Source organism: Cherax quadricarinatus, chromosome 14 (genome assembly GCF_038502225.1).
Source record: "Cherax quadricarinatus isolate ZL_2023a chromosome 14, ASM3850222v1, whole genome shotgun sequence".
NCBI classification, from domain to species: domain Eukaryota; kingdom Metazoa; phylum Arthropoda; class Malacostraca; order Decapoda; family Parastacidae; genus Cherax; species Cherax quadricarinatus.
Window position 1 is genome coordinate 11,287,063 of NC_091305.1, and position 11,878 is coordinate 11,298,940.

General features: G+C 36.7%; 1 protein-coding gene across 1 annotated transcript in view; it reads right to left on the reverse strand.

Moving 5' to 3' along the window:
• The window catches only part of LOC128698701 (MAM and LDL-receptor class A domain-containing protein 2), a 170,647-nt gene extending 159,197 nt beyond the window's left edge, over nucleotides 1–11,450 (reverse strand). Inside the window, exons 1-3 of the mRNA XM_070084849.1 lie at nucleotides 11,243–11,450; nucleotides 8,662–8,850; nucleotides 8,093–8,243 (exon numbers count right to left, since the gene is read on the reverse strand). Of these exons, the coding sequence (XP_069940950.1) occupies nucleotides 8,093–8,243; nucleotides 8,662–8,850; nucleotides 11,243–11,303 (401 nt within the window). The 5' untranslated portion in view covers nucleotides 11,304–11,450. The remainder of the gene's footprint in view (nucleotides 1–8,092; nucleotides 8,244–8,661; nucleotides 8,851–11,242) is intronic.
• Between the last annotated feature and the right edge of the window lie 428 nt (nucleotides 11,451–11,878).

Consider the following 11,878-nt stretch of genomic DNA (forward strand, 5'->3'; position numbering starts at 1 on the left):
ACGCATGGCTTACAGAGAAAGAATTCTGTTCCACTTCCCCATGGAGATAAGAGGAAATAAACAAGAACAAGAATTAGAAAGAAAATAGAAGAAAACCCAGAGGGGTGTGTATATATATGCTTGTACATGTATGTGCAATGTGACCTAAGTGTAAGTAGAAGTAGCAAGACGTACCTATAATCTTGCATATTTGTGAGACAGATAAAAGACACCAGGAATCCTACCATCATATAAAACAATTACAGGCTTTCGTTTTACACTCACTTGGCAGGACGGTAGTATCTCCCTGAGCGGTTGCTGTCTACCAACGTACTACCTAACATATATATATATATATATATATATATATATATATCTTTTTATATATTATATATATATATATCACTATATATATTATATATATATATATATCTGTATATATATATATATATATATATATATATATATATCAATATATATATAATATATATATATATATATATGAATATATATATATATATATATATATATATATATATATATATATATATATATATATATATATATATATATATATATATATATATTATATATATATATATATATATATATATATATATATATATATATATATATATATATATATATATATATATATATATATATATATATATATATATATATATATATATATATATATATATATATATATATATATATATTTTTTATATATTTCAACAAGTCGGTCGTCTCCCACCGAGGCAGGGTGACCCAAAAAAGAAAGAAAATCCCCAAAAAGAAAATACTTTCATCATCATTCAACACTTTCACCACACTCACACATTATCACTGCTTTTGCAGAGGTGCTCAGAATACAACAGTTTAGAAGCATATACGTATAAAGATACACAACATATCCCTCCAAACTGCCAATATCCCAAACCCCTCCTTTAAAGTGCAGGCATTGTACTTCCCATTTCCAGGACTCAAGTCCGACTATATGAAAATAACCGGTTTCCCTGAATCCCTTCACTAAATATTACCCTGCTCACACTCCAACAGATCGTCAGGTCCCAAGTATCATTCGTCTCCATTCACTCCTATCTAACACGCTCATGCACGCTTGCTGGAAGTCCAAGCCCCTCGCCCACAAAACCTCCTTTATCCCCTCTTTCCAACCCTTTCGAGGACGACCCCTACCCCTCTTTCCTTCCCCTATAGATTTATATGCTTTCCATGTCATTCTACTTTGATCCATTCTCTCTAAATGACCAAACCACCTCAACAACCCCTCTTCTGCCCTCTGACTAATGCTTTTATTAACTCCACACCTTCTCCTAATTTCCACACTCCGAATTTTCTGCATAATATTTACACCACACATTGCCCTTAGACAGGACATCTCCACTGCCTCCAACCGTCTCCTCGCTGCTGCATTTACCACCCAAGCTTCACATCCATATAAGAGTGTTGGTACTACTATACTTTCATACATTCCCTTCTTTGCCTCCATAGATAACGTTTTTTGACTCCACATATACCTCAACGCACCACTCACCTTTTTTCCCTCATCAATTCTATGATTAACCTCATCCTTCATAAATCCATCCGCCGACACGTCAACTCCCAAGTATCTGAAAACATTCACTTCTTCCATACTCCTCCTCCCCAATTTGATATCCATTTTTTCTTTATCTAAATCATTTGATACCCTCATCACCTTACTCTTTTCTATGTTCACTTTCAACTTTCTACCTTTACACACATTCTCAAACTCATCCACTAACCTTTGCAATTTTTCTTTAGAATCTCCCATAAGCACAGTATCATCAGCAAAAAGTAACTGTGTCAATTCCCATTTTGAATTTGATTCCCCATAATTTAATCCCACCCCTCTCCCGAACACCCTAGCATTTACTTCCTTTACAACCCCATCTATAAATATATTAAACAACCATGGTGACATTACACATCCCTGTCTAAGACCTACTTTTACCGGGAAGTATTCTCCCTCTCTTCTACACACCCTAACCTGAGCCTCACTATCCTCATAAAAGCTCTTTACAGCATTTAGTAACTTACCACCTATTCCATAAACTTGCAACATCTGCCACATTGCTCCTCTATCCACTCTATCATATGCCTTTTCTAAATCCATAAATGCAATAAAAACTTCCCTACCTTTATCTAAATACTGTTCACATATATGCTTCAATGTAAACACTTGATCTACACATCCCCTACCCACTCTGAAGCCTCCTTGCTCATCCGCAATTCTACATTCTGTCTTACCTCTAATTCTTTCAATTATAACTCTACCGTATACTTTTCCTGGTATACTCAGTAAACTTATTCCTCTATAATTTTTACAATCTCTTTTGTCCCCTTTCCCTTTATATAAAGGGACTATACATGCTCTCTGCCAATCCCTAGGTACCTTCCCCTCTTTCATACATTTATTAAACAAAAGTACCAACCACTCCAACACTATATCCCCCCCTGCTTTTAACATTTCTGTCATGATCCCATCAGTTCCAGCTGCTTTACCCCCTTTCATTCTACGTAATGCCTCACGTACCTCCACCACACTTACATTCTGCTCTTCTTCACTCCTAAAAGATGGTATACCTCCCTGGCCAGTGCATGAAATTACCGCCTCCCTTTCTTCCTCAACATTTAAAAGTTCCTCAAAATATTCTCGCCATCTACCTAATACCTCCCTCTCCCCATCTACTAACTCCCCTACTCTGTTTTTAACGGACAAATCCATACTTTCCCTAGGCTTTCTTAACTTGTTTAACTCACTCCAAAATTTTTTCTTATTTTCATTAAAATTTCTTGACAGTGCCTCTCCCACTCTTTCATCTGCTCTCCTTTTGCACTCTCTCACCACTCTCTTCACCTTTCTTTTACTCTCCATATACTCTGCTCTTCTTATAACACTTCTGCTTTGTAAAAACCTCTCGTAAGCTACCTTTTTCTCTTTTATCACACCCTTTACTTCATCATTCCACCAATCACTCCTCTTTCCTCCTGCCCCCACCCTCCTATAACCACAAACTTCTGCCCCACATTCTAATACTGCATTTTTAAAACTATTCCAACCCTCTTCAACCCCCCCCCACTACTCATCTTTGCACTAGCCCACCTTTCTGCCAATAGTCGCTTATATCTCGCCCGAACTTCCTCCTCCCTTAGTTTATACACTTTCACCTCCCTCTTACTTGTTGTTGCCACCTTCCTCTTTTCCCATCTACCTCTTACTCTAACTGTAGCTACAACTAAATAATGATCTGACATATCAGTTGCCCCTCTATAAACATGTACATCCTGGAGCCTACCCATCAACCTTTTATCCACCAATACATAATCTAACAAACTACTTTCATTACGTGCTACATCATACCTTGTATATTTATTTATCCTCTTTTTCATAAAATATGTATTACTTATTACCAAATTTCTTTCTACACATAGCTCAATTAAAGGCTCCCCATTTACATTTACCCCTGGCACCCCAAATTTACCTACTACTCCCTCCATAACATTTTTACCCACTTTAGCATTGAAATCCCCAACCACCATTACTCTCACACTTGATTCAAAACTCCCCACGCATTCACTCAACATTTCCCAGAATCTCTCTCTCTCCTCTACACTTCTTTCTTCTCCAGGTGCATACACGCTTACTATAACCCACTTTTCACATCCAATCTTCATTTTACTCCACATAATCCTTGAATTTATGCATTTGTAGTCCCTCTTTTCCTGCCATAGCTTATCCTTCAACATTATTGCTACTCCTTCTTTAGCTCTAACTCTATTTGAAACCCCTGACCTAATCCCATTTATTCCTCTCCATTGAAACTCTCCCACCCCCTTCAGCTTTGTTTCACTTAAAGCCAGGACATCCAGTTTCTTCTCATTCATAACATCCACAATTATCTCTTTCTTATCATTTGCACAACATCCACGCACATTCAGACTTCCCACTTTGACAATTTTCTTCTTCTTATTCTTTTTAGTAATCTTTACAGGAAAAGGGGTTACTAGCCCATTGTTCCCGGCATTTTAGTTGACTTTTACAACACGCATGGCTTACGGAGGAAAGATTCTTATTCCACTTCCCCATGGATATAAAAGGAAAAGTAATAAGACCAAGAACTATTAAGATAAAATCAAAGAAAACTCAGATGAGTGTGTATAAATAAACATGTACATGTATGTGTAGTGTGACCTAAGTGTAAGTAGAAGTAGCAAGACGTACCTGTAATCTTGCATATTTATGAGACAGACAAAAGACACCAGCAATCCTACCATCATGTAAAACAATTACAGGCTTTCGTTTTACACTCACTTGGCAGGACGGTAGTACCTCCCTGGGTGGTTGCTGTCTACCAACCTACTACCTTATATATATATATATATATATATATATATATATATATATATATATATATATATATATATATATATATATATATATATATATATATATATAAGATCACAGTAAAAAGGTGATTTCAGAATATGCAAAACAACCACTGTGAAAGTATAGAGAAATTCCAAGCGCTTTCGTGACTACTCACATTATGTGAGTAGTCACGAAAGCGCTTGGAATTTCTCTCTTCTTTCACAGTGGTTGTTTTGCATATATATATATATATATATATATATATATATATATATATATATATATATCGTGCCGAATAAGCAGAACTTGCGATCTTGGCTTAAATAGCAACGCTCATCTTGCCATATAGGACAAGTGAAAATTTGTGTATGCAATAATTTTGCCAAAATCATTCTGAACCTAAAGAAAAAAATATATTTCACTGTGTTTGGTTAGTATTAAATTATTGTAAACAAATCTAAAATATATTTAGTTGGGTTAGGCTAAAATAAATTGTTCTTGTTATAATAAGGTTAGGTAAGTTTTCTAAGATTCTTTTGGTGCAAAATTATAAATTTTTACATCAACATTAATAAAAAATATATATCTTTAAACATAACATATAAAAATATATATATATATATATATATATATATATATATATATATATATATATATATATATATATATATATATATATATATATATATATATATACAAAGTCGTGCCGAATAGGTCAAATTTGCTATATTGGCTTAAACAGCAAATGCTCTTCTTGCCGAATAGAGCAAGTGAAATTTGTGTATGCAGTAATTTCGCAAAAATCATTCTGAACGTAACGAAAAGAAATATATTTCATTGTGTTTGTTTATTATTACATTATTGTAAACTTATCTAAAATATATTTAGCTGCATTAGGCTAAATTAAATTGCGCTTGTTATAATAAGGTTAGGTAAGTTTTCTAAGGTTGTTTTGGTCCAAAAAATATTAATTTTTACATTAACATAAATGAAAAATATATCTTTAAACGTATAAGAGAAAGTTTTTAGGAGAGACTTAATTTTAAACGAGTTCTTGCTAACTGACCAGTTTTACCTATTCGGCACGACATATATATATACATACATATATATATATATATATATATATATATATATATATATATATATATATATATATATATATATATATATATATATATATATATATATATATATATATATATTATATATATATACATATATATATATATATATATATATATATATATATATATATATATATATATATATATATATATATATATATATATATATATATATATATATATATATATATATATATATATATATATATATATATATATATATATATATATATATATATATATATATATTAAAAGTAGGTCTTAGACAGGGATGTGTAATGTCACCATGGTTGTTTAATATATTTATAGATGGGGTTGTAAAAGAAGTAAATGTTAGGGTGTTCGGGAGAGGGGTGGGATTAAATTATAGGGAGTCAAATACAAAATGGGAATTGGCACAGTTACTTTTTGCTAATGATACTGTGCTTATGGGAGATTCTAAAGAAAAAATGCAATGGTTAGTGGACGAGTTTGGGAGTGTGTGTAAAGGTAGAAAGTTGAAAGTGAACATAGAAAAGAGTAAGGTGATGAGGGTATCAAATGATTTAGACAAAGAATAATTGGATATCAAATTGGGGTGGAGGAGTATCAAAGAAGTGAATGTTTTCAGATACTTGGGAGTTGACGTGTCGGCGGATGGATTTATGAAGAATGAGGTTAATCATAGAATTGATGAAGGAAAAAAAGTGAGTGGTGCGTTGAGGTATATGTGGAGACAAAAAACGTTATCTATGGAGACAAAGAAGGGAAAGTATGAAAGTATAGTAGTACCAACACTCTTATATGGGTGTGAAGCTTGGGTGTAAAGGCTGCAACGAGGAGGCTGTTGGAGGCAGTGGAGATGTCCTGTCTAAGGGCAATGTGTGGTGTAAATATTATGCAGAAAATTCGGAGTGTGTAAATTAGGAGAAGGTGTGGAGCTAATAAAAGTATTAGTCAGAGGGCTGAAGAGGGTATGTTGAAGTGGTTTGGAGCCTCAAGGAAGGTTCCTTCATGTTGATGAGGGGCTCTTGATTTAGGGAATTGGATCTGTGCTCCAGTTCCCCGAATTAAGCCTGAATGCCTTCCACATCCCCCCCAGACGCTGTATAATCCTCCGGGTTTAGCGCTTCCCCCTTGATTATAATAATAATGAGGTGGTTTGGTTATTTAGAGAGAATGGATTAAAGTAGAATGACATGGAGAGCGTATAAATCTGTAGGGGAAGGAAGGCGGGGTAGGGGTCGTCCTCGAGAAGGTTGGAAAGGGGGGGGTAAAGGAGGTTTTCTGGCCGAGGGGCTTGGACTTCCAGCAAACGTGCGTGAGCGTGTTCAATAGGAGTGAATGGAGACGAATGGTATTTGGGACCTGCGGAGCTGTTGCAGTGTGAGCAGGGTAATATTTAGTGAAGGGATTCAGGGAAACCGGTTATTTTTATATAGCCGGACTTGAGTCCTGGAAATGGGAAGTACAATGCCTGCACTTTAAAGGAGGGGTTTTGGATATTGGCAGTTTGGAGGGATATGTTGTGTATCTTTATACGTATATGCTTCTAAACTGTTGTGTTCTGAGCACCTCTGCAAAAACAGTGATTATGTGTGAATGAGGTGAAAATGTTGAATGATGATGAAAGTATTTTCTTTTTGGGGATTTTCTTTCTTTTTGGGTCACCCTGCCTCGGTGAGAGACGGCCGACTTGTTTTATACACACACACACACACACACACACACACATATATATATATATATATATATATATATATATATATATATATATATATATATGTGTGTGTGTGTGTGTGTGTGTGTGTGTGTGTATAAAACAAGTCGGCCGTCTCTCACCGAGGCAGGGTGACCCAAAAAGAAAGAAAATCCCCAAAAAGAAAATACTTTCATCATCATTCAACATTTTCACCTCATTCACACATAATCACTGTTTTTGCAGAGGTGCTCAGAACACAACAGTTTAGAAGCATATACGTATAAAGATACACAACATATCCCTCCAAACTGCCAATATCCAAAACCCCTCCTTTAAAGTGCAGGCATTGTACTTCCCATTTCCAGGACTCAAGTCCGGCTATATAAAAATAACCGGTTTCCCTGAATCCCTTCACTAAATATTACCCTGCTCACATATATATATATATATATATGTCGTACCGAATAGGCAGAACTTGCGATCTTGACTTAAATAGCAACGCACATCTTGCCATACAAGACAAGTGAAAATTTGTGTATGCAATAATTTCGCCAAAATCATTCTGAACCTAACGAAAAAAATATATTTCACTGTGTTTGTTTAGTATTAAATTACTGTAAACAAATCTAAAATATATTTAGTTGGGTTAGGCTAAAATAAATTGCTCTTGTTATAATAAGGTTAGGTAAGTTTTCTAAGATTCTTTTGGTGCAAAATTAATTTTTTTTTACATTAACATTAATGAAAAAACATATCTTTAAACGTATAAGAGAAAATTTCAGAAAGGACTTAATTTTAAATGAGTTCTTGCTAACTGACCAGTTTTACATATTCGGCACGACATATATATATATAGTGGCTGATGGAGTAGACACTATAGTGGGCACTCACGTGAGAAGGATGGATATGTCTCCACGGTCTGCGGATTCGATCATATACCAGAAGGAGAGGCAGCAGGGTGGCTCCTGGGCGGCCAGTAGAGGCAGGACAGCCCTCCCGCTCCACCCACTCATTCCTCCCAATATTGATAGGCTCCCCAGGTCTGGTGGTCAACACAACACTACTTAGGCTCTACTGCTAGATTTTTTTTCCACATCTCTAATAATGAAAGACATAGTTACAAAACTTTCTCTCTCTCTCTCTCTCTCTCTCTCTCTCTCTCTCTCTCTCTCTCTCTCTCTCTCTCTCTCTCTCTCTTTCTCTCTCTCTCTCTCTCTCTCTCTCTCTCTCTCCGATGTATTTAACTGCCACATAAGATGGGACCTACTTTCCGAAATGCATCTTCTCTTTGGTTTTTAAATTTGAAATTGTACTTTGGTAATTTTATTATTTATCTCATGGCCATCCTGTAGGAAGCAGTACAGAGACAAACACTGCCTCCGGGGACTTGGGTTACTCTCCTACTTATGATCAAAACCACGAACAAAATATTAAAATAAAATTATTAGTATGATAAATACCATGGTTGTGGTTGGTAGTGTTGGTCCAGGTGGCCAGAGTCCACCGGGCTTCTCCTGTAATCACTAGACCGCACACTGTGCCCACGAAGTAGCAGTTCCAGATAACTGTCGGCTCTGTAGAAGCCTGGTTCTTGGAGACCAGGTGGTCAAGAGCGACCCTTGGCGTTTCATGGCCATGGTTCGTCCTCACTGTTAAACAGTAAAAGTAATTGTTCAGTATTTTGTTACCTATTATGTAAGCCATGTTTTTTGCTTTGAAATTCATTTCTGTAAATACTATAGTTTTCCTAATTTTCCTCCTTGTTTTACAGTTTATTAATAATGATATCACTTTGGCCTGATTACCTTTGTGAGAATGAAGGTCCTAGTATATTACGATATGAATCTTAAAAGGACACAAGTGCAACTAATGTGACATTTTATTGTGGCAACGTTTCGCTCTCCAGGAGCTTGACAAAGCTCCTGGAGAGCGAAACGTTGCCACAATAGAATGTCACATTAGTTGCACTTGTGCCCTTTTACTTTACATACTGTCAGTAATTCTACCAACATTATTACGATATGAACCTTGCCAACACTAGCAACTGTCACAATTAATATTGCCCAAAGAATTAGGTCGCCAATTGACTTCAAGGCTTCACAAACACCATCAAAACTAGTACTCACCTAACTGTACTCACCTAATTGTGGTTGCAGGGGTCGAGACTCAGCTCTTGGCTCCGCCTATTCACTGGTCGCTACTTGGTCCTCTCTCTCTCTGTTCCATGAGCTTTATCATACCTCGTCTTTATACTTTGTATTGTTCCTGCCTCGGCTACATTACTTGCCAGACTACTCCACTTCCTGATAACTATGACTGAAGAAATACTTCCTAACATCTCTTTGACTCATCTGAGTCTTCAACTTCCAATTGTAACCCCTTGTTTCTGTGTCCCCTCTCTGGAACATACTGTCTCTGTCCACCTTATCTATTCTTCGCAGTATTTTGTATGTCGCTATCATGTCTCCCCTAACCCTCCTATCCTCCAGTGTCGTCAGGCCGATTTCCCTTAACCTTTCTTCTTAGGACATTCCCCTTAGCTCTGGAACTAGCCTTGTTGCAAACCTCTGCACTTTCTCTAATTTCTTAACATCCTTGACTAGGTGTGGGTTCCAGATTGGTGCTGCATACTCCAGTATACGTCAGGCCCATACTGGAATATGCAGCACCAATTAGTTCCATAGCTAAGGGGGATGTCCTACGAAGAAAGGTGTCGAGGTGTCAGCGATGCCCTCAGGCCATCCAGCATGTTGCTAAGGCTTGTTGCTTAGTCTTCGCTTCAGTATGTTTTGCATCAATTTTATTAGAGGCTTGAGGTTTTATGTTGTAGATACATTCATCATAGCTAGCTAGTTAGTTAAAGATTAGCCGGTATTCTCCCGGCCCGGGCCTTGTCCAAGTGGTGGCCCGGCCTTGGCTCCCTCTTTAGGGAGTGTCTGAGACCTAAGTCTCCCATGGGAGGAGGCACAAGTACCTCCTCATCTTTGGGACCAACTGTCCCCAGGCCTAGCCACAAGCTAGGCCTCTCTGGTCTGTCATCCCCGCCCCAAGGGGACTAATGGGAATGACAGTCTTATGAGCTAAAGGCTCGGGCTCAGGCACCTACCCTACCCTAGAAGGGTTAGGCATGGTGTCGATGAGCTAGCTAGTAATTTTCTGTTAATAAGTTTTAAATAAAGATTCTTAAATGTTACACTGATGCTAAAAAATGTAAACAACTTACTAATATTAAGAAAAATATTACTAGGTATTACCAATAACATATTTTTAGCAATATATACATCAAGGTAATTTTTAATGCTCTAACAGTAAAAGATTTACTATATTTTAAACGAAAGCTATTTCATATATCATGCTAATGTAACTATCCACATGAGTTAGGCTACATAAATATATGTAGCGCTCTCCAGACTCCAGTCGAATATTGCAAAAATATACTCACAAATTTATACTCTTATTTTCCAGCTATAGTGAGATTTCTGAGCCATAAATAAATGTGAACAATAGAATGGAAAGCAGGAACGAAATGGCATACTGCTGACAATAGTAAAGACACACTTGGCAGAACAAGCATGTATTGAGACAACCTTCCAATAAGGTTATTAGTAAGTGATATTTGGTAAAGATTTTTAGATATCGAAACGTGCTCCCAATAATCTTGTACAAAGACTTTTTCTTCACATTAAAATGAAGAGTATGTAACGTATAGTGGCAGGTTGGAATCAGGTATAAGATGGACGAGTATAAAGTTCACCACTGGTAATGACTAACCTGGTCGCTGGTAGCGGATTACATGGGGCACAGACAACCCCCAAACCTAACCTGACCCATGCTACCTTTGATATACCTTTGATGAGTACCGAGTTTTTCTACTCCCATAGCCCGGACTTGGGCCAGGCACGTCAGGTGATTGCCTGATCAACCAGGCAGGTTCGTTTTATACCCAAATAGTTTTACTCACATGTTTGTTTAACACATTTTGAAAGTATTACGGAGTAATTGCTTCAATAAAAACAAACAGAAAACAGCTTTATTACATACCTTGTACGAGGACACCAAACACGAGAAGTCTCAGCAGGAATGGAATCCTCTCCGCACTCATGGTGCCGGAGGCTGCACGGAATAAATTCTGAAGCACAGAAAATATTATTCTTCCTATTGATGCTCAATATTCACTAGAAAATTAAAAGTACAATTAATGTTTTTCAGCAAAATGCCTGTGGTGTTAGAGAGGTAGAGACGTCCCGGCCACCAGCAGGCAAACAATGACACTCCGATGGTGAACTCTTCGCCAGGTACATACGCTTATCATTTCTTTTTTATCTGTGGTTATATAATATTTACATGTGGTTAACAGTTATAGGATGATATAAAAAAGTTGTAAAGATATATTAATGATAGTGATAAGTGTGAATGATAGTTGAACAATGAGTTATGTCAGTTGGCTGATAACCTAGCTCGTAAACATTACCTCCCCTTCCCAGGTGCTCTCACTACACACACACACACACACACACACACACACACACACACACACACACACACACACACACACACACACACACACACACACACACACACACACACACACACTCACACACACACACACACACACACACACACACACACAAACACACACATACACGCTGACACACGCTGACACACACACACACACAC